The sequence below is a fragment of the Glycine soja genome, chromosome 19 (assembly GCF_004193775.1).
Source record: "Glycine soja cultivar W05 chromosome 19, ASM419377v2, whole genome shotgun sequence".
Taxonomy (NCBI): domain Eukaryota; kingdom Viridiplantae; phylum Streptophyta; class Magnoliopsida; order Fabales; family Fabaceae; genus Glycine; species Glycine soja.
In genome coordinates this window covers 47,799,101-47,822,160 of record NC_041020.1, presented here as the reverse complement: position 1 = coordinate 47,822,160, position 23,060 = coordinate 47,799,101, and the positions used below count along the sequence as shown (strand labels likewise).

General features: G+C 33.1%; 3 protein-coding genes across 5 annotated transcripts; 1 reads left to right on the top strand and 2 right to left on the bottom strand.

Moving 5' to 3' along the window:
* Nucleotides 1–1,821: 1,821 nt before the first annotated feature.
* LOC114400453 (inactive glucose-6-phosphate 1-dehydrogenase 4, chloroplastic-like) lies at nucleotides 1,822–7,468 on the bottom strand. Its single transcript, XM_028362904.1, has 12 exons — nucleotides 7,230–7,468; nucleotides 6,910–7,147; nucleotides 6,620–6,798; nucleotides 5,684–5,778; nucleotides 5,222–5,336; nucleotides 4,888–5,093; nucleotides 4,650–4,758; nucleotides 4,496–4,533; nucleotides 4,229–4,349; nucleotides 2,914–3,116; nucleotides 2,337–2,537; nucleotides 1,822–2,252 (listed from the first exon to the last, which is right to left on the bottom strand). Exons 1-12 carry the CDS (start codon nucleotides 7,299–7,301, stop codon nucleotides 2,015–2,017), a joined length of 1,815 nt encoding a protein of 604 aa, XP_028218705.1. The 5' UTR covers nucleotides 7,302–7,468; the 3' UTR covers nucleotides 1,822–2,014.
* Nucleotides 7,469–12,691: 5,223 nt separating this feature from the next.
* On the top strand, nucleotides 12,692–16,005 carry LOC114400843 (pyrrolidone-carboxylate peptidase-like). Of its 3 annotated transcripts, none has more exons than XM_028363488.1 (5): nucleotides 12,692–12,811; nucleotides 13,506–13,840; nucleotides 14,602–14,706; nucleotides 14,815–14,862; nucleotides 15,485–16,005. In XM_028363488.1, the coding sequence occupies exons 2-5, from the start codon at nucleotides 13,568–13,570 to the stop codon at nucleotides 15,725–15,727; spliced, it is 669 nt and encodes a 222-aa protein (XP_028219289.1). In that variant the 5' UTR covers nucleotides 12,692–12,811; nucleotides 13,506–13,567; the 3' UTR covers nucleotides 15,728–16,005. The 3 variants fall into 3 exon arrangements, with proteins under 3 accessions (XP_028219289.1, XP_028219290.1, XP_028219291.1); XM_028363489.1 differs by having other exon boundaries at nucleotides 12,809–12,901; XM_028363490.1 differs by lacking the exon at nucleotides 12,692–12,811 and adding an exon at nucleotides 12,935–13,022.
* A 3,871-nt stretch (nucleotides 16,006–19,876) lies between these two features.
* LOC114399833 (polygalacturonase At1g48100-like) lies at nucleotides 19,877–22,738 on the bottom strand. The gene is made up of 6 exons (XM_028362050.1): nucleotides 22,093–22,738; nucleotides 21,826–21,993; nucleotides 21,704–21,748; nucleotides 21,217–21,424; nucleotides 21,053–21,134; nucleotides 19,877–20,565 (listed from the first exon to the last, which is right to left on the bottom strand). Exons 1-6 carry the CDS (start codon nucleotides 22,456–22,458, stop codon nucleotides 20,055–20,057), a joined length of 1,380 nt encoding a protein of 459 aa, XP_028217851.1. The 5' UTR covers nucleotides 22,459–22,738; the 3' UTR covers nucleotides 19,877–20,054.
* Between the last annotated feature and the right edge of the window lie 322 nt (nucleotides 22,739–23,060).

Genomic DNA, 23,060 nt, shown 5'->3' with positions numbered 1-23,060 from the left:
GCAATATGTAGCATGTTTGGATTACAGTTGACAAGCCATGATTAGACCTAATGAAAACAAAATTAACTTTTATCCAGACCATGATTAAGGACTCAAAATCATGTTTGAATGCAACTCAACCACAATTTTGTCGAACACGATGATATTTGTGGATAAAACATAAGTTACACCAGTCTCCAAACTAAGATTTGGAGTGTGCAAACCATAATTCAATATCCACTTTCATTTTGTTGTCTCGATTGCAAAGTGTTGATGCGGAAGTCCCACATCGGTGGGCTCTCATTTTGTGTCTTCCGGTTTTGTTATCAAAGCAAGGCTTGTGGCTCCATTTTTGCCTCCCAAACTTTCCCTTGTTTTTTATTTATGAAGTTGTTTTTTATTTATCAAGTTACCGAGGGATAAATTAAGAGAGAAATTAGTTTTTCTTTTTAAGTTCTTATTCTCATCTCTTATTTTAATTGAGTTATTATTTTGTTAGAATGGTATTCAACACAAAGTGGTCTTCATCTGAGATAGTCTTTACTCTTTCGATAGACTTGATTACCTTACTTGTTTTAATTGTAATGCTGCAAGTGGAGCAACATGACCTCATCACGCATACATTAGGGGGAAATTCCCCATTTATGTAGATGTAGATGAATATATGAGGGACCATAACTTGTTTGTACATCAAATCAAACTCTTTTTTGGAAAATATAGAGTGGTGTATGTTTGATTTAGATTTTAGAAGGAAATATCAACAAAAATTTTAGAATATGATGTTGTTATAATTATAAAACCAAGCCATTTAAGCTTTTAGGATAAATAACCATCTCTACTTTTCTAATAATAAATAAATAAATTTTAACACAATACAAAGTTATTTTTTTATTCATAAGAATCAAAAACAAGTGCTAAAGAGTTTATAACTATTCATCCTATTCAATTAACTAAGTTAAATTTGATTGGTATAAAAAAAAAAAAAGAATGGATAAATCAAATTTATATTTCTTAAAAAATGCTTATATTATAGTGTCATCTCTGATTTTAAAAATTACACTATCTTCCCACAAGAGATAATTAATGTTGATTCTGCTGCTTGGGGATGGCTAGCAGGTAATATCAAGGATTTTCATTACTTTTTAAAGCAATGGCTAGTTAATCCAGGGGAGTGTCTTTAAATTTGTCTCGGACATGACTAAATTATGCTTGCTGTTAACATTTTGTGTCATTGAATGGTTGGTGTTTCATGGGGAGGCAATCTGATGTGGTTGGGTGAGCTGATTGGAGAGTGGGTTGGGTGCAGGGTACCTCGGATCCCGCAGGAAAAGGGTCCTCTAATGGCTGGATGTTTTTGTAGGCTGGGTATTAGCTAAAGTTGTGGTTTCTTTATATATAGGTGATCATCATTCATAAATATTCCGGAACCACTTCCTTTCTTTCCGATATGAATTCTGGATATGGTTCTTTGGTTCTTCACATATAGGGTATCTCTTATACCCGTTCATATATATATATATATATATATATATATATATATATATATATATATATATATATATATATATATATATATATATATATATATATTAATTTGCCTATAAAAAGTTCAAATAACCCCCTATCAGGAAAGAGTTGGGATATTTTTATATTTTAAGCACTCCTATTATCAACTTTGAAACTTCATCCAAAGATAAAATATTTTATTTCATTTTCAAAATTAATTGATAAAAGCAGATCAATGCTGAAAATATATGGTTGCTCAATTGCTCTCCTTTCTTTGTTTTCCATCTCTTTATTTTTCTTGGATTTCTTTAATTCTTCTTTTCCACCTAAATTCAATAATAATAAAAAAAGCTACAGTTTTCAAGAATATATGCAATTGTCAACAAGACAAAAACGAGGCTAATCAGCAGTTGAAGTTTATTGCAGAATACTTAACACAGAGCCTAGGTAGTCCTTAAGGGGGGTAGGTAACACAGTATAAACACAGAAGTAACGTGATATAGAAGAAAGACATACAAGGATGGAAGTTCTAATCCTCCACCCAACGGACACCATGTTTCGCCCAGAGGTAGTATGCCCCAACAGGACCGCGACCCCCCATCTCATAAAGCTCCACTGACATATTGTCTTTGTCTATCTCATTCAGAATTGGAGTTAGAATATTCCACGCTGCTGCCAACTCATCACTTCTCATAAACAAATGGCTGTCCCCATCAATGACATCGAGAAGAAGATGCTCGTATGAATCCGGCACCTCCATGTTGTACCTTCAACATTATGCAGGCATGGTTGGTTAGCATCATTTGGTCAAAATATGGTGCAAACAAATAGTCCAACATTTAAGTGCTTACTTGTCCTTGTAAAGCAAATTTAATTCTGAAGAGTCCAGTTGTAGGCCTAGTCCTGGAACCTTATTGTTGACTCTCACTAAAATAGCTTCATCAGGAACATCGCGAAGAATGAGCTCATTTACAGCGCGGTCCATATTATGCCCGATGCACTCGTGGTACACATTCCCCGGTACATTGCGAAATTGAATCCGTATCTCCATTCTGCATTACATATTTTCTACCCTGGGTCAGCAAATAACATTACAATTGAACCAATAAATTATACTTTTAAAGGAATTGTTGCATTCAAACATAGCCATAAGCAACTCTTAGATCTCCATTCTCCAATATTTCTCAAGAGTATAAATTTAAGACATGGGGGCAGGGGAGGAAGGAAGAAAATTCATTGTACTATTCAGCCTTTCCCAGACTGGCCTTCAAATAACAAGACATCTTAATACCACTATCCTTTTCCCTCTTATTAGACCACTTTACAGAATTGAAACAGGGATAGTCATGCCAAAGAATCTAAATATGTAATCTAGAACATAAAAAGTACATATCTAAAGAAAATTCACACAAAAGATGATGATTTTACTGGTGTTTGATGAGCCCCAAGCCTGTTTTAATCAGAAATGGCACGCCATCCCATCGTGCATTGTCAATGTATAGTGCAGCAGCAAAATAAGTAGGTGTCAGACCATTTAGGCACGCATCAACTTTGGCTCCACCACTTGTTTTATATTGGCCGAGAATGACATCCTTTGGCTCCAATTTGCGAATTGACCTCAAAACCTTAAGCTGAAAAAGAAGGCAGCAACTAATGGTACTAGGTGATAATGAGGAAAAAAAGCATCTTTCAAGTTGCCATTTGTAACAAACAACCCTAATATCTTAAGAAAAAGTTGTCCATAACAAATATTAATATAGTATTAGTGTATTTGTTGTTTTGAGTATTGTTAAGTATGTTTTAGAGTCACTACTTTATATTTTAGCCTTTTCTGCATGTCAATTAGGTAAGTTTTCTTACTCAGTTGCTTCTTTGTCTTTAAGTTAATGAATGAAGGGAAGAAGTACAAGGCATGAATAAGTGGAAGAAGAACTCAAGTTTCACGGGAAAAGTAAGCTGTGGTTCTAGCACCTAAGCACCAGAAGACTAGTGCCTGTGTGCGCACTGGGAAAATGCCCACTACTCACAGCATAGCCAGCATCAAGTGCTGGTTAGTCAGCACTGTCTTGCACCTGAGCGCTGACACACATCTGAGCAACCAATGTGCAGCACTAAGCATGCATGCATGCTTCAAAGTACCCAATGTGACCATCAGAGCCCGAAAACTGGAATGTTACCGCCTAGGAGGAAGTGATAGTTATTTTTTTGAGAAGAGAAAAGACAGACCAGATCAGAGGGTGAAAAGAGAAAGAAGCAAGAACAGGTTATCTTAATTGGAAAGGAGGAAATTCTTACGATTGGAAGAAAGATGAACTTTCAATTCCTCATTCAATTTTACCAAGGAGTTCACCTAGTCTCCTGTTTTCTTTCTTTAATCATGCTTAGCTGAATTTCTCTAGCTAGGGTCAAGATGCATCTTAGTTCTGAATTAGATGTAACCCATATTTGGATTTAACTCAAACTTATTGTTCTGATTTAGATGTAATCGCCTTGGGAATTCTGAGGAATCAAAGTGTGTTTGAGAGTGTATTGTTAGCATTCCTCAGAATAAGAATTACTTTCAAATGTTCACTTTGATTTCAATAGAATTCCCTTCAATCCATTTACCATTTATCCAAGTAGCTTCAATACAGAGAATTGGTGATTATTCTTTATTGCTTAGTTGACTTGGTACACTTGCTAAGGCATATCATAAGGTTTGTTTACTTTGTTAGAGTTTATAATCCATAATTTGCATGTGTACCTTTTCATTTCGAATATCTTCTCCATCAAGGCTTATTGGTGGTTCCATGGCAAGCAATGCAATTGTTTGGAGCACATGACTGTGTACAATATCACGGATAATTCCATAGCCACTGAAATATCTGCATGGGTATTGGGTAAACAAAGGACTAAGCTGGTATCATATAACAAACAACTACTTGGGAGGAAAAATTCTTTATACATATTCAGTACAGAATGAAGCATTGCATTATATTTACTCAAATGACATAATAGTCACTAAGATTACCTTCCAGGATGCACAGCCAAGTCCTCTGATAAAATGACCTACGGCAATTTAATTAAACAATCTGATGACAAACATTAATATGCAAAAGAGACATTTGAATTTTCATAAATTCCAGAAATTAAGGCACGCTAATCGGATTAAAAAGGGGGCTAACCTGTACATTATCTATATAAGTACGACTCCAAAGTGGCTCAAAAACTAGATTTGAAAACCTTAAAACTGTAAGATTTTCAATGAGATTCCTTCCTAGTAGATGATCAATTCTAGCAACAGATGAACATGAATCATCAATTTAAGTAACAGTATTTCTGTGTGCGCCCAAGTGGTTCATCCATCTGTGTCTTTGGGTGCATGAGCTGAAAGGTGAGAAGGGGAGAGGAAGTAATAAATACCTATATATTTGCTTTTCCTGAAAGTTTGAAAGAAGATATTGTGTCAGCCTATGGGAAGAAAGTGCATCAAAGCCAAATGGCTTCTCAAATATTATGCGATTCCATCCCTTCTGGGTCTGAGCACTGCTTGCAAGACATGACGCAACATCCAAAAGTGCTTCTTGTGGCACAGAAAGGTAGAATATCCTGTTGGTTTTGGATCCTCCCTGAGGTAGATAATAAGCTGTGATAGAATCAGATACCAAAGGGAATACAGCTTGTGAAAGAGTTTACAGGAACACATTTGAGACAAAAAGAACTTTAATATATTCTGGTGAGATTTTGCCATAGTTACCTCAATTTGCTCCATTCGAGCATTCAGCATGGACATCCCATATTTATTGTCATAGCCTCCATTAATGTAATATGTTCTACTAAGGAAAGCATTTAATTTGTCGTCACAGTTTTCTCTGAAAGTTTTTGCATTTCACATTAGCCACCAAGCTAGAATATTGTACAATACTGACTAAGCACAAGGGGAAAAAATGGAACAGGACATTATTCTTTTATTCTCAGGCCAGAAAGACATATAACTTTCTGTTTCAAATGAATAATTAGACACATATAAATGTTTACATGAAAAACAAATTTCCATGAGATTTTATCTGCTATAGGTTGGGAGTAAGTTTTCATAAAACATGACTCAGCAAGCAGTTTCCCAAGTTTCTGAGTGTAAACTTCAGTGCTAAAGATTTGTCCATGAACAGGAAGCAATACATAGAAGGTAACAATTTGGGAACTGGTAAGAAAATCATACTGATGATCAACTCGGCATGTTAACGTTGAAGCTATAATAGATTGCAGGTCTTCATCAGTTATATCCTTCCTTGAATAACCAAAAATGCCTACATTCTGAAGACATGGCAATGTAACAATTGGAAAAGGTAAGATTCACTAGAAACAAGCACTCTTGATATGTTCCAATTTATTTATCATAGTAAAAAATAATCGGAATAAAATATCATGCCAAAATCCAATTGATTATGCATCCACAACAAAGGAATTCGAGGTGGAAAAAGAGCAAAGCTACAAATTAATTTACATAAAAGGCTCATTAGGTGGGTGATGAACTTGATTATGGTCTCATAGCGAATCCCAAGGCCAGCTAAAGAACAAGGATTGTGCTAAACTCTAGACTGATTCAATCTGTACAGACAATGGTGTGTTGTTGTTTTTGTTGCTCGTTAGGTGGATGATTTAATCCAATGCAATTTTAGTATATTTGAATTGGGTTGAAGATCCAACATTGACTAGCAGCCAGTGGTACGGCAAAAATAGTGTATATTAGTGGAATGCAATTATAATTTTATGAACTAACTTTTGGGGCTGAGTAAGGTCCAAGCCCAAAATCTAATATGGTATCAAAACTTATGCTAAGCGTTGTTATTAGGCCTATCAAGCTACTCATCATCGGACCACTCACATGCGTCCAATCTTGCAAATTTCACGTTCAAGATGATCAGTTCTTAGCGTGAGGAAGGTGTGTTGGAGATCGTCGTTAACTAATGATATGGTCAAAAATAGTGTATATAAGTAGGGGGTAATCCTCACTTTATGAGCTATCGGGATGAGTTATGCCCAAATCTGCTAAGAATTTTGAGTCTCAAGGTATGAATTGAGGCTTTTGAAATGCATGTACCAGAACTTTCAAGTTGAAAGAACAAAGGTGCACATGCAATAAAAGGTGTTGTACCTCGGGAAGGAAGCCACTGTAGTAGAGGGCAAATAAAGCAGGGAAAATCTTCCTCTTTGCCAGCTCGCCAGTGGCCCCTATGACTGCAATACAAAGAGAGGGCTTTCTGCTAACATCCATGGGAGCACCAGACAAACCTGTCTGCAGCAAAGATGGAGACTCCATGGGAGTGACCTTATCTGTGTGATTGAATATCATGAGAAACATGTTGCAAGTTTGAAGACAATTAATCACATGGAAGCCTAAACAATTAAGATAAGTGAATAGCGGTCAATTAAAAGTGAACACACCATCAGGAACATGAAGAATTGAGGATGAATCAGAAACCGATCCCTTTTCATTTTCCAAATTATTTTTGAAGTGATGATTTCTATTCTTAGGTTGCTTTGGTGGCTGGAATTGGAAGTTGAGTCTCTCAAGTACCCACAGTTTCAAGCCACGAAACCTTCGACACAAGCTGGTGCTTCTAACATTCAGCACAAGACGACCGAGTCCACCTGGTACCGAATCAAAGTTGTTGGATGCAACCTGCAACAATTAACAACTCATGGAGCAGTGAGTGCACTTGGAGCAACAAATTTAGAATAAGAAAAGAGAAAAAGAAGCATACGGTGAGTGAATTTGAGCAAAGATGTGCTGGTCTTTGGAATGCGAATGAGGTTGAAGAGAAAGACACAGACATTCCTACGAGTTTGTGTGTTCCCGTATTCGGACAGACATCAACTTGTCCGAGGTAGTGAGTGAAGAAAGGGAGGACGGTTGCCGTAGTTTCGGATGCACTGGAATATAGACACTCTCCCGAACCAAAAGTGAGCTCATGTGTGAATTTGGTTTCCAATATTAGTTGATCCTTGGATGCATAATAGAAATATCCATCTTAATTATGCTTAAGGGTTAATTGGTTGGAGAGAAGAGAAAAAACAAAGAAAAAAAAAGTTTTATTTGAATTAAAATAAAAAATGATAAATAGTCATCTTTTCTTTAAATGTGTAATTTACTCACAAATATATCCTTGAAAGATAGACGATCAAAATATCAAATTTAATTTTCGAAAGTATAAAAAGTGCGACAAATATATCTTACGATTAACTTTCGTATCTCACAATTAATAAAATAGCTTATATATGTGACACACAGAGACAAATTTGTTTGTCAACATGGTCATGCTGACTAGATTGGACAAAAATGTCAATAAGATACTATTTTTGGACATAAATGTCAATAATTTTTTGTTGGACAAAAATGTTATTAATTTTTTTTAGACTTAAACGTCAGTACGTTCCATTGGACCAAAATGTTAATAAATTATCATTATTGGACGAAAATGTCATTAATTTTATATTGGATCTAAATATCAAGTGTGTTTCTATTGAACTAATTTGTTAGATCCAAAATTTCATTTTATTTAAGGGTAAAATATAATTTTATGGTAAATTTTTGTCATTTTTATCATTAAAAACACAAGATTACAATAATCAATTAAAAAAATACATTGACAAACATAATTTGAAACAAACATAATAATAACAATAATAATGATTATAAATCATAATTTGTATGTCATAATATAAATTATCCAAAATAAGAATAGTACTGTTTTACCAAAATAAACATTGTAAAGTGTATCAATTATTATAATTTTTTCAAATTATAATAATTAGTCACAATCTACTATAAATAAAAGATAAATATATTTCATATTTCACTTTTTCGAATCTTGACTATTTTATTAACGGTGACGGACGAAAGTTAATGATCGGATATATTTGTCGCATTTTTTACACTTTCGGAGACTAAATTTTTTATTTTCATCTTTCAATGACACATTTATCAGCGAATTACATATTCATGAACAAAAATAACTATTTTACCCTATTCTTATTCCCAGAGATTGGGAAGACAAAAAGTCAAGAAAAAAACATTATATGAAAAATGTGTTCTTATGTTGACAATTAGAGATGAACACGTCGACAATCATTTCAGTGACAAATTCATCCATATGTGTCACGTAAACTATTTTATTAACGATGACGGATGAAAGTTAACGGTCGGATATATTTGTCACACTTTATACTCTTTTGAAGACTAAATTTTATATTTTCATCTTTCGTATTTGTAAGTGAATTACACATTTAGATACAAAAGTGATTATTTACCAAAAAATAAATAAAGATATGAGATTCACATTAAAATTAAAAAAATATTCTTTTTCTTATTTGATTTCTATCAAATAACTTCTTATCTTTTAAAAAAGATTAATCACTCCTTCCTACTAAGATAACTTTATACTAATATAATAATAATAATAAAAGTAAACTCATTGAAAAGCCGTGAGATTTGTATTGGTCGAAAATCTTTAAATTATTGGTAAATATTTTTTTATGTATTACAGCAAAAAAAATTATATGGATATTTTTCAAGTTTAGATAAAACATATAAATATAAAAAAAAACCAAATTCATAAAAACATGTATATATATATTCACAAATCTAAGACACTATTCATATCACTCCAAAAAAAGACAAAAAATAATTATAGGAGGATATTCTGGTTAAATAGGCATGATATTAGTCTTGATCACACCAGGTCATACATTATTAAATTCGTTAGATTTTTTAATTCACTCTAAACTTTAAGAGCCTTAAGCGGATATTCTTTTTAACATGAACAATAATAACCCATATGTAGAAATAAATATTATTTTTTTAGAAAATTAGAAATAAATTGCACTATTTTTTAGGAAATTAAATTATTTTGCTAATACAAGTAAGTGAACGTAATTTTATAGTTAGTTATTAAAGTCAAAACAATAATTATCCGCTTGAATTTTCCTTATTAAAGTCAAGACAAACACTGCGGGCACGAATTCACGAAGATGGTGTAGGTGAAAGCCGCTGTCAAACATTGCAACACCATTTATCAATCCATTTTTTTCAATAAAATTATTATTTAGAATTTCAGCCACCTACCAAACCTTAACGGCACAGTTAAGATTAATGTTTAGGTGATTTTTTTTTCCCGGTGAATTGAAGGGGCAACGCACCCCAACAAATATCAATTAAAACACACGAGGGAAAATAGTTAGAAGAAATATCAGCCTCAACAGCCAAGCAATAAAAGGCAAAATAACATCAAAAACTCTCAAGTTCTCAAAAGAGACATCCCATAATTTGCTAGCTTGTTTGCAACTTGGTTAGCTTCACGAAGCACCACCTGTGAAACACCACCTGCAGCATAAAATGACTTGATGCTTTGAACCAAACTGAAGCAAGGATGGTAAAAAAAGGGAGGCGGGTGGTTAATAACTGAAAAATAAGATTCTAAAGAAGATTATTTGAATACTAAAATTAGGTATTGAATTTGGATTCTTATATTCATAATTCAAAAAGGTTTTATAATTATTGTCAAAGAATTGAAATAAAAGATAGAGTCATGATAGTTATTAAATGAAATCTACCTAATGCTAAATGCAAAAGCACTTAATATAGATCAATATGATAGCATTATAAGTTATCTCGTAATAAACTCGGTTGTTGCTAATATTTTCTACTCGATCCCTTCTTCCACAAGTCTAGCTCGTCATCCCTTCCATAGCAAATTAATCACGACAATAGAGCCAGATTCAATAAGAATTCCCCCGAATCTCATATTCTAAGCAATTGACAGTACTCTAATGTAAATGGTAAATGAAGCACAGAGCAGAAGCCAATGTTGGCAACAAACTACCTGCTATCAGAATCCATGTCTGCCATGGATGCAAGAAAACTTGCAAAGGAAGCTTAAAGGAGAAAGAAGATAGAGGAAACTAAAATTAGTAGAGAATGAGAATTAGCTTACAAGAGAGTTGGTTATTATAGTTTTATATAATTGGTTGCAAGAATAACTAACTTGTAACTAACTAAGCTATCTCTTGTAACAAAGTGATCAATCTGAATTAACCATGATCAAACTATATCTATGTTAAGATCCCCCTTCAAGCTAGGAATGGATATTGGATATTCCTAACTTGGAATACAAAAATTGAAAAGAATCAGGCAGCATGGCCTTAGTGTATATGTCTGCAAGCTCATTAGCAAAGGTGATAGGAAGTAATTTCACAATTCTTTTATGCATCTTCTCCCAAACTAGATGACAATCAATCTTAATATGTTTTGTTCTCTCATGAAAAACATGATTTGTTGTTATATGAAGGACAGATCGATTATCACAATACAAAACAACAGGTTGCTGAAAATTTGTTTTAAACTCTTTAAGCAAGAAAGTAAGTCATTGTAGCTCACAAGTAGCACTAGCCAATGCTCTATATTCAGCTTCTGAGGAGCTTTAGACACACTAGCATGTTTCTTAGACTTCCAGGAAATCAAAGAATTCCAAGATATATGGCATAATCAGTAATAGATATTTTGGTATCAATGCAACGAGTCCAATCTGAATCACTAAAATCTTTTAAATGAATGTTACTATTAGCAGAAAGAAAAATCCCTACACATGGAGAACCTTTGATGTATCGAAGAATTCTGAAAGCAACTTATTGATGAGCTGAGATAGGTTTAGCAACAAACTGACTTAAATGTTGCACAACATATTCAATATTTGGTCTAGCATTGGTAAGATAAATCAGTTTGCCCATGAGTCTCCTATATGAAGAAGCATCCACAGCTGAAAGAGGAGAACCTGAATGCTGATGTATCATTCGACTAAAAATAAAGTCAAGTTAGAATATATAAATGAGGAGCAACCCTTATTCTTTGAGCTAACTTTTGATGTTGAGTTAGGTCTAAACTCACATTCTAAAAATCTAAGATGTATAAGAGTATATTCAAGATTAATCAAAAGAGTCATCCATCATTTTTATCTACGCATCAAGCCCAACAAGTGCTGAGCATGGGAAAATGTATCAGGAAAAACCCAAATCTCACATCAGATAAAAATAAAGTCAAGTTAGAATATACAAGTGAAGGACAATCCTCACTCCTTGAGCTATCTTTTGAAATTGAGTTAAGTCTAAACTCACATTTTAAAAATCTAAGGCCGGAAAACATCATGCAAGTTCGAGAGCAACCAACTCGAAGAAGTTTGATTAAGAAACACTTAATGTTTCGCCGCACACAAGAAACTGAGAACTCACCATTTGGAGCTCCCTTCCACGACCCAGAATTTGATCCTCTCCTCACGTTTAGGGGAGGAATAGCTCGAATGGTATCCAGGCTAGATGCTGGCAAGTAAGGAGTGATCAACTTAAATTTCCAGTAGTAACATCGATTAAATTTCCATGACCAAGAATCCAAGAATAATTCTAGAAACCAACCGAATTTCCATCACCAATGTTCCAAGATATCATGTTCTGAACTTGGACCCAGCTTCTGCAAATAGTGTTAAATATTTTAATTTCAGTCATGAGTTTTAAACGTTTTATGCATCATCGACGCAAAAAAAAAAACGTTTTATGCATCATTAATATAAAAAAGTCCTTTATATTTGAATAAAAACTACATGTGATTTCCATTAAATTGCATAAAATAGAATGAAATGTGTTTGAATTAAACGTATTTTGAGTACAAAACCCATTATGATGATTTCAATATGACACTTTCTTGAAAATTATGAACACCTTTTATTATTTGGAGTATTTATGAATATACATTTACTTTCTCTTTCTTTTTTTATTTTTTTTTTCCTATCTCTTTCTACAATGTGTTGGTTTAACCATTGTAGAATGTACAATGTACAATGTACAAAGGTGTGTTATTCATATTCCTCTATTAAATTGTTACGCATGTTTTTTTATTTTTCAAAAGTCTAACTGAATTAGATTCCGAAAACTCACCAACACCTAGGATAGTGGAATTCGAACCTTCTGTGAGATATGATATCTATCCTTGCCACCAATCTTTTTTTTTGCCGTTACACACGTTCTTTAAAGTTAAAACTCTGACAAAAAAAGAGAGGTTAAATCTCCACAAACGACAAATTTGTTACCTAAATAGATAAAAGAAAAAAATTGGAACAGCAACGTTTGTTGTTTGAAGATGACAGTGACAGCCGCACCCACATACATGTACTTGTATTATTTTGGTATTCGTATAAATGTTTTCCTCTTTCTCTCTTCTAAATCTAATTCGACTCTTGGCCAGTTAATAGAAACAAACTTTGGGTAGATAAGACTGCTGAATGTCTCATCTCTAATTATTGTAAGACCCTCTCTCTCTCTCTCTCTCAATCAAACTTCCGTTGCGTTTTCTCCTTCAATTTTGTTATTTTATGCCTCCTTGATCATTTGGGTGCGTGATCATCATCTTTTTCTTAATTTAATGTTGATGGGTTCTTGTGTTTACGGTTCTACTAGAATTCAGCAATGAACAAAGTGCTTTGCTTCCACCGCAACTGCTATTTATCTGAAAAGTTAAAAACTTTGGTCTCATATACGATTCTTCTTCTTTGCATCACACTTTTTTTTTGACAAACTTCTTTGCATCACACTTGAAACAGATTTTTGTGGTGTTGGTGGTTACTCGTATCTTAGATTAGTGAATTATGATTATGTAAAGACCCGTTTCTTCTGATTCTAGCTTCCCTTTTTTTAGCCGTTTTTTGTTGAAATGGTTGCACTGTTTTCTTTCACTGCCTCATGCTTTGAAAATTTCCGAAGTGAACTTCTTTTCTGATACTTTATGCAATTCATCAATGATAATATTAATATCTGAACTCTATGTTGATTCAAAGTTTGGTTGATGTGTTTCTAAATGATTGAGGGCTTTTAAATTTTTGAAAGGTGATTGATTAAGGACTGTGATGTAATTTCTTTGGATATGATCCACCATGTAGGAAAATGTTTCAATTTTTCTGTCCCATAATATGCTCAAAAGTTCTCATCTATCGATGCAGGTATTTGGAAAATAGTTTTGAGTTGAGGATCTAATCATTACCAGATTTAATATATTTGACAAATGGGGTCTGAAGGTCCTACGACACCGACGACAACAATTCATGTGACAGGATTTAAGAAATTCCATGGAGTTTCAGAGAATCCAACAGAAACAATTGCCAATAATTTGACAGAGTACATGAATAAGAAGGGTTTGCCAAAGAGATTAGTTATTGGGAGCTCCAGCATTCTTGAGACTGCTGGTCAAGGAGCACTTGTGCCACTGTACCAGAGATTACAATCCGCGGTTAATGCCAAGGACTCTGAATCTTCAAATTCCAATAAAATTATTTGGGTGAGTTGCCCCTGTACTTGATATATGCCTTCACTGTTTGTGCTCAATACTCATAGCTTTGTGTATTCATTCTTCAATGCTGGTCATTTATGTAATTAAATCCTAATTTGTTCCTGTCAATTAATTTCCCACTGAACCTGGATATGTTATGTTATTCAAGCTGAATTATCTTTTGCAAAAAAGAAATAAAAAATCAAGAAGGAGAATAACATTATCATCCAACATGGTAGATAGCACAATCCAAGACTGTCAGTCACATTCCTTGTGTATTTCTGTACACACCAATTAAAGTCTGCAGGAACTGCAGAGGAAACACTGCTCCAATAACTTAAATAAGCATGTTGACTGTAACATGGATTGAGTCTTTGTGACTACTATAGTAATTACTCTATTAAAATCTGCTCATTAAATACTGTGAAGACTGAAGATCATATTGTTAACTATTTCTTTGTGATTAAATCTCAATGGACTTTAAACTAAAGTTTCTTAAAATAAATAGCACAAAGCTAGAAGGAAACTTATATTGGACTTCAGAGTTACACATTAATTCAAAGGCTGAACTAAAAAGCTTGAGCATCTGAATAGTGAACTGTGAATATCATGTTATAGGCATAAGAAGCCTTGGAAATGAAAAGTGAGAAAGTAACTAGTTGACTGGGATTTTGCCTTGGTTAGACTCAGATATCTCATTATTAAGTTGAATATATTTTCATTTCTTCACCCCTGCAAGTTCTGGCAGCTTCTGATTTTTGTTTATTCAGCTGCATTTTGGGGTTAACAGTGGTGCGACAAGGTTTGCTATAGAGAAACAAGCTGTCAACGAGGCTAATTTTCGATGCCCTGATGAAATGGGATGGAAGCCCCAGGTGAGATTGGAGTATTGGATTGATTTCAAATTTGCTTTAATCAACAAACCTTTAGAACTGATGTCCAGCGAGCTTCTTCACCGAAATTTGCATAATTTTATGTTGCAGAAAGTCCCCATAGTTCCTTCGGATGGTGGAATTTCACGAACAAGGGAGGTAAAATGGATCACTTATATTTCACATACACTTGATTCGTAAACTAATGTGTACTCTTGGGCTTGGTGTTTAGTCCTAAGTCCTAACACTGTAAAATAATGATTACTATTTTAACATAGAATATTAATTTTTTGGGTACCATTTTAATTACTTTAAGGTGCTATTTGTTTTGATGGCACTGAAGCTGCTGCTTACTCCTGACACTGTAGCCAATTTTCTTATGTTATTGTAAAAATCATTAGCAAATTACATTTTTGAGTTCCTCATTTTGTCAAAAATTAAAAGTAAGGAGGTATAGAGGAATTTAGTTTTGTGGGTTCTGCCCCTTCCCCTTGATGGGGAGAAATTATTACATGGTTAGAGACTACTGTGGTCTCAATCAATCTCCACCTGACATATGATTGAATGTTATTAATTGTCTTGTAAATTGAAAAACTCAATTATGTTTCACTTAGAGATTGGTTAGTACCATGGACACGTGATGTAATAATTTTTCCTTGATGGGGGAGGCCTACACAGGTAGAAAATTATTCGTGTACATAGACGACATGATGAAGAAAACCACTTCATAAAACATGGTTGGTTCTGCTTAATAATGAGAATTCTACCTAATTTTGTGCAGACTACACTTCCTGTTGTGGAGATCACCAAAGCCTTGACAGAGAAGGGATATGAAGTTATGGTATCAGATGATGCAGGCAGGTTTGTGTGCAATTATGTTTACTATCATTCCCTTCGCTTTGCCGAGCAAAACGGGATCAAATCCCTTTTCGTGCACGTGCCACTCTTCGTGACAATAAATGAAGAGACTCAAATGCAATTCGCAGCTTCCTTGTTAGAGGTGCTTGCCTCTATACCTCAGTAGTACCATTACACTTAGACCCTCAAAAGTGGGAGCCCCTATATCTCTGTTCTGGTGTGATTATGCTTATGAAAGTGGATGAATGTACCTTGAATAAAATATTTATTATAATAAAAATATTGTATTTAAATGGAAACGGTTTAATGAAAATGGCATATGTAGTAGAGGGGCATTTGCTCTCATTGGTAAATGTTTCTGATTAAAGGTTCCAGCACATTGTGATGACAGTTTGATATCTTCAGTGGTTTACCTTGTGAATAAATGTTCATTTTCTTCATTCATCAATAAAGCAGCTTATATTTAAGCATTACAACTCAACGTTTTACCACCAAACTTGGCACTCATTTGAACATGCAAAACAGGAAATAAAGACATATTGCAACATACTAAGACCCGGTTAATAACAATAAATCACATCTTGCAACAATAAAAGAAATTGAAGAAACAATTCCTAAAGATTAGAACAAGAATAACGGACCCACGTGATGACATTTTTAACATAGGCATGGTAGAATCGATCAACTCATCATCCCTCACCTATCATTGACTTCTCAAAATCGAGACAAGATGGGTTGAATAATTTTTTTAAGTTGGTTAAAAATTCTAACCTTTACTAGAATTTATATTTTTAATCACATTTTTTCCTAATATTTTTTAGATAAAAAAAGAAGAAAAGTATTCTACTTTTTTTTCTCCTTTTTCACAAGTTGTTTTCTAAACTTACACTACAAATAGTTTGAAATAGGATTTTCTGGTACTCTTAAATCGTAATTTTTATTTTCACTCCTTGTTATACCTAAAATTTCAAGAAATTCTTATGGTAAGATTTTCTCCTCCACTTCTTTCACTTCATTTTTGCTCATAGTAGGTAAATAAGTGTAAGAATCACGACTTGGTGAATGATGATTTTCTTTTGGCCAATATTATACATTTTAATCCTCTAATTTGTTCTCTTTCTTTTTCGCTTTATCTTTTTAGAAACATGAATGAAATCATGAAAGAGAAAAGACAAAGATTTATCTCTCCTTCTCTAGTTTTTTAATTTTTTTATCATATAAAAGGTTGGTGTAAGAAGAGAGCATAACAAGATAAAACAATATTTTTATTTTTTCCTAAGTATGTGCTTAAATTAATTTTTTAATCTAAATAATTTATAATATTATATTTTAAAAAATATCTAAAAACAAAATATTGAATTATTTATTTTCCTTAAAATAATTGAAACCAAATATACCATGTTAGTAAATTTGATATCATAACAAGCGAAAGTGACATAAGTGACGCCCAGAATTTACCCCATACTTTTTATACCAATTTACATAATTTATTACTTCAATTATTAATTTGTAATTGCAAAGAACGTATAGGCTATAACAATACAAAGCATTTTTAGGCATCAGGCATCATATATCGAAATTGCAGCGGGTGTGTATATATATAGTATTTACATGTTGTTTAACAATTTTGAATGATAATATATATATATATATATTAATGTGAAAGGAGGATATAAATAAAATGTGTGAGTTATTATAAATCATTATAAATCTTTGACATTATCTTTGATTTTCCCTTATAAAAAAGTATAAATATATATTATCATTCGAAATTGTTAAACAACATGTAAATACTTATTAGAAGATAGAATTGGAGAAATATAAGTATATGTAGTCGTCCATAAAACATCATTTAGGGGTACCCTTCAACCCTAACACGATATTTGTCATTATCTAAAACTTGACATAGCCACATGCTGACGGGCCTAATTCATTATCAAGAAGATCAATGGGCCTAAGCTTAATGGCCCCCAAAAAATATCATTTCCATCCATTTTTATTTTCGCATTCAAATTAGTTTTTTTTTACTTGGTCTTTTTATAATTTTTCTGTTTTTCATGTACTTAATAAATATTATCCTATTTTAATACACACACGTCCTACATAAATACAATTTTTTATGTCCTTCTTCAATTCAACTTATATTTGTTATTATATTAGTGAATAGTGATTATATATTGTTAAATGAAATATAGATATTTGATTTGTTATCGGTGTAAAATAATTTTATATTACTCATGTATAATCATTAATTCCATTTGTTACTATAATTATTATTATTTTATTTTTTCTCTTTTATTTAGATCTCACCAATCCAATATTTGTGTTGAAAAAGTGGTAGTTTTACTAAGTCAAATTCATTTAAAATAAGTTCACTCTTATATCCATAAATACCTATTTACCTTTTAATTATCTTAATGTTTCTATCTATGGTCATGGCACACACATATAATGCTTTAATTAATCTCTTATATCAATTTTCTTCTTATCTAGTTTTTTTTTTTCGTTGACAATTATACTTACAATTTCCATGACATGCAATGCGATTCAAACCACTTCAATATTGGACACCTAATGAACCGCAAGGAAAAAAATGCATATTGTAAAAGAATAAAATAATGAGACAAATTTTTTATCAGTTACATGGGTGTCTTTTTTTATTGTTTTTAATCAAAAATAGAATTTCAACTTAGTCATTTATATAATAAAAGCTTGCATTAAAAATTAATATACATATATTACTACGAAAAATTAGTTTTGATAAATAAAAAATAATACTAAAAAATTAAAAGAATTTAACTCAATTGATTGAGTAAAGTGCATGAGTTATTATAAATTTTTGATACCTATCCTTAATATTTATGAATGAAAAAAATATGTAATTACATATTTAACATCCAACTTTTATTATTTTGTGAATAATATCCTTTAAATTTTATTTTTGTGAATTTTATTATCTAAATTTTTTATTTTTCATTCATTTTACTGATGTTAATGTGACACTAAAAAAATTATTTTGTATAAAATAGTGTCTTTTATTACCAACAACATGATAATAAAATGTGTAAAATTAAGAACTTAGAATAATAAAATTCACTGAAAAAGAACTTGGATGATGAAATTCATAACATGATGAAAATTGAGTGATAAAATATGAAATTAAACCTAAAAAAACTATTTACAAGTTTTCTTGGTATAATATTCTACAAAAACAAGAAATAAAGATTAGCAAAGGGTTCTTAATGGTTAATATCATTGCTAAACTAGAAGACGATCTTAGTGGAGCACCTAACAAAGATTAGCACACACTCTTAGTTACGATGAGACAAATAGATAAAATTCACAGGCAGACAGAAGCTTCTGGTGTGTCTCCACATTTTCCATTATAACACCAACAGAATCACAGAAAAACAACCCTAAGACATAATTTTCAGCTTCAAAATCAAGTGGACAGGCAATTCGTGGCTTCAACTTCTCAACTTGTCTCTTTGTGCTTCTGACCTTCAACTCATCCTATGATATTACTCCAAAATGGATGCTAATTTGTCAAACCCATTAAGGCAATTGAAGCATCACGCCAAACCATTATAAAATGCATTACTTGAGCTAACACAAACACTTGTGGTACAAGAATTGACACTTTGGCGAAGTTCGTTCACAGGTAGCCACATGTTTTGTAGTAGTTTTTATCTCTCGTTCGGTGGGTTCGTGGCCTCTAGCTCTAATGCTCTATAAGTATTTCAGGTCAAGGAAATAATTTACTTTAGTCTCAATACACTGTTTACACAGTGAGATGCAACACAAGGCGTGAAGAAGGGAAATAAAATATTTTTTATGTGCAACTCAAATCAATTACAAAACTCTATTATAAAAAGGAAAACTTTAATTATTATTTTTTATAAATAGCTCCACAAACACTCTCAATCCAGATACTTATTCTAATTTACATAGAGAATTTAATTTTAGATAAAACATTTTCAATAACAAAGACATAATGCAATTTTATTTTGATTTATTTCCTTACAAATAAAAAAACTATGTATTTTGATATATTTAATTTGATTTTTTATGTATGCTTTGGTTGTTTAAAACCTATAAAAATGTATTATTTTTAGTTTAGTACCATCCAAATTCCAAACACATTGTTATTGTTATGTGTGTGCATGAGTTCATATGTGTATGTATATATGTATTACTTATTAATAATATATTTCCTATTTTTTAAGAGTATATTAATAGGTTACAGTGTTAAATTTGTTAATAGACTACAGTTAAAGAAGAAATAAGAATATAACATCTAGAATTAGCTACTTGGTTTGCAATAATCATCTTTTCATTTATTAATATGATACATATATACACGTACGTAAAATTGATATGCATAAGCATAACTTCGTGGCCACTAGCCTAGTAATCCTGTATCTAGTTTCGTTTTTGACAAGGGCAATTTTTTTTCTGGTAGTCATAAATATCCTTTGTTTGATCATTTTTGTCTAACACCAAACAACATCTCGAGGCTTTAAGGTTAATTGATTTCCCTCTAAGAGGCATAAAACGTGTGGTGTTGTGAGTGTCTGCACAGTTCCATAAACCTTCCAACAAAACGGGTTGGTCAAAATCTTGCCCTGTGAGTGCGCAGCTGGAAGCAGTTCCACTTCAGATAGCGTGAGGTTTGTGCATGGAACAGAATCACTGCAAGCAAAACGCATAGGTGGGGACCTCGCATCATAAGTACCCTTTATGTTTGAGTATGAAACATTGGAAACTGAAACCGCATAGCTTTGGTTGTGGCAGTTCTTGGAGGGGCAGTAGTATTGGTCTATGATGATTGGGTTGCGGACAGTGTCCATTTGAATATTGTTGAAGACTACCTTAGACACTGCTCCTCTTCCACCCTGCCATGTTTTGATCCGAACCCCATTATCAGAATGCTTAATAATTGAATCACTCACTGTTATGTTGGAAACGCAAGCTCGCGAATTGTAATTTCCTAGGCTGCCAATGCTGCAACAAAGCATGAGACAGCTCAATTAATATAATCTATGGTCATAACATCTAGAAATTATTGTATAATCTAAGACCATTAGCCAAAACCATAAACATGTAGCGGTTTCAGATTATACAATAATTTCTTGTATTATATAGTGAGAGGAAGCTGTTAGTAAATATTTGTTTTATAATTTAAAATTTATATATTAAACAATTTGTTCAGAAGGTTTAGAGATTTTTTTGCTGGATACACCTACCAGTGCATAGTGGAGGCGTTTCCTCTCTAAGGATAGCGTTTGTATGCTTCGACTCATGTTAACAAAATTTCTTCCTTGAATTATTTTCCTTTGTATTTATTGTATGATATATTGCATTGTTGATTTATGTTCTATCAATTGAAGTTATTTTGCTATTGTTGTTTGTTATTTAGTTTAAGACATTGCATTTTCTTCTCATTTATTTCTTTTATTTTATTTTAATATTTCTAACAGAAGCACCTTACCTTATTCCATGACTTGGACCGCATGTTATATTCCTTATGTCCACATTGTAACAACCGGCACCAACGGACACACAGTCATCACCTGCATGCAGGAATGCCAGGGTAGAAAAACGGAGGGCATAATAGACCACATAGGAAAAACATAGTATAATTTATAGAATTACCATTTGAAATGACTGAATTGTGAATATTGACATTAGTTGTGTTTTCAATGTGAATTCCATCGGTGTTGGGACTTAGAGCAGGTGACTTTATGATAAGCTTTTCCACATGGACATTTTGACATTCATCAAATCGGAAATGGAATTTAGGACTGTTCTTGATTTTCAGTCCTTCCACTCTCAAATTGGAGCTCTCAAAGAACCTGATGGCCTGCACCAGAGAATTCAAAATTCAAATGACAAATTTTCAAGTTACGTGCAGTAAAATTCAATCACAATAATATTTTAAAAACAGGTCTGCAAATGCGATTTTGGACTCAACATCAAGGTTTATGGAGTTTCTGCGAATTCAATTGGGAGTTGCGAGTTGCGACCATACCAGCCACATTTATCCACAATATCAAGGATTGCGATAAAATCACAACTACAACCACAATAAATTTAAAACCTTGCTTGGCAAGTTTCAATTTGAACTATACATGTGACTTACCACTGGACGATCACCTGGTCCAAGCTGTTTTGCCCCATTAGCTCCCTGTTAAATCTAAATATCAGTAATTGAACACCAGCGGGAGTGGCATAAAAAAGTAAGAGACATAAGAAAATGTTTACTTTGTGTGATTTGTAAGAGAGATTCCACCATTTCTCTCCTCTTCCATCAATAAGACCACTTCCCTGCATTAGCATTCCATTTATTCTATAGAAAACCAGCCATTGTCTCTTTCTGCTACTCAATGGCCATGAATCCGGTCCATCCGGGGGCCAAATAGTACCATCAACCTTTCAGTAAGTCCAACAAGAAAATAGGAACAAATCAACATACATGCATAATACTAGTATTATTTAGTTCAATGGCATATAGTAGCATGGAACCATTACCTTAAAAGTGAGTTTAGAATTACAAGGTCCTGTGAATGTAGTTGATTGTATCATGAAGATATGACCCTTTGGAACAAAAAGAGTTCCTGATTCTTCGGCGTGACATGCTGCATCCCAGGCCAACTTAAATGCTTCTGTATCATCAGAGACACCATCCCCAACAGCACCAAAGGATTTTACATTGAAAACAAAAGGTCCATTGGCATTTGGGCTAACAACCTCAGGTGAAGGAGAAGGTGGTAACCAAATACGTGACATTGGAAGCCATTGCTTCCCGTTTGCATGACTGTGAAGTTTGCCACGAATTGTGGGAAAGAACAAACATGTGATGAAAATTAAGAAAAGAGTAATTCTCTGCAAAAACATCACGTTTAGTCAAGCTCCTGGGTTCTAGCTATCTAAGGTGAGAAGCACTTGGAGTGGGAATATATTTGGCTATTTATAGTACAATATGAAATTTTAAAGTGCTCCTACCTCGCTAGGCATGCAAACTGAAGTAACACAACATTTGGTCATTTATAGGTCACTATGATTGGCTAGACATAGTGATGATAATCATGGCATGGAGAATCAAGGCACATAGACATTGAAACAAGGTCAAGCAGTAAATTGTGTGACCACTTTGATCACTACTGCAACTTGCAAGAGATCACAAGTGTCCAGCAGAGAATATTGTAGATTGAAGTCACTTATAAACTAACTAGCAATTAGAGAGCTTAGTGGAACCAACTTTTCTTGTGGTTGTGTTTGAGTCTGACATTATAAATTATAATAATGACGCAAAACCGACCAATTACATTTAGGGGAATGAGAGTGGCACTCTGATGCATCATGTTGAGTCCACAGATGTGGAAATTGTGACACCAGGTCGAGAGGAAAAGAGGAATAGCATGGTGTGATAGGTGCTTTGTTTTTCTTCCTGTTGTTTCACTCACTCACTCTCAGGTTCAGCACATTGAAGAAACTAA

Excerpts from the sequence above, each read along its gene's own strand:
- LOC114400453 (XM_028362904.1), bottom strand. The coding sequence starts at position 7,301 with ATGTCTGTGTCTTTCTCTTCAACCTCATTCGCATTCCAAAGACCAGCA. Across the intron at positions 4,759-4,887 it reads CAGGAAAAGCAAATATATAG|AATTGATCATCTACTAGGAA; the intron begins GTATTTATTACT and ends ATCTGTTGCTAG. Across the intron at positions 2,253-2,336 it reads AATTTGCTTTACAAGGACAA|GTACAACATGGAGGTGCCGG; the intron begins GTAAGCACTTAA and ends ATAATGTTGAAG.
- LOC114399833 (XM_028362050.1), bottom strand. The coding sequence starts at position 22,458 with ATGTTTTTGCAGAGAATTACTCTTTTCTTAATTTTCATCACATGTTTG. Across the intron at positions 21,749-21,825 it reads TCTCTTACAAATCACACAAA|GGAGCTAATGGGGCAAAACA; the intron begins GTAAACATTTTC and ends TAGATTTAACAG. Across the intron at positions 21,425-21,703 it reads GACCAGGTGATCGTCCAGTG|GCCATCAGGTTCTTTGAGAG; the intron begins GTAAGTCACATG and ends TCTCTGGTGCAG.
- LOC114400843 (XM_028363488.1), top strand. The coding sequence starts at position 13,568 with ATGGGGTCTGAAGGTCCTACGACACCGACGACAACAATTCATGTGACA. Across the intron at positions 14,707-14,814 it reads AAATGGGATGGAAGCCCCAG|AAAGTCCCCATAGTTCCTTC; the intron begins GTGAGATTGGAG and ends TTTATGTTGCAG. Across the intron at positions 14,863-15,484 it reads GAATTTCACGAACAAGGGAG|ACTACACTTCCTGTTGTGGA; the intron begins GTAAAATGGATC and ends AATTTTGTGCAG.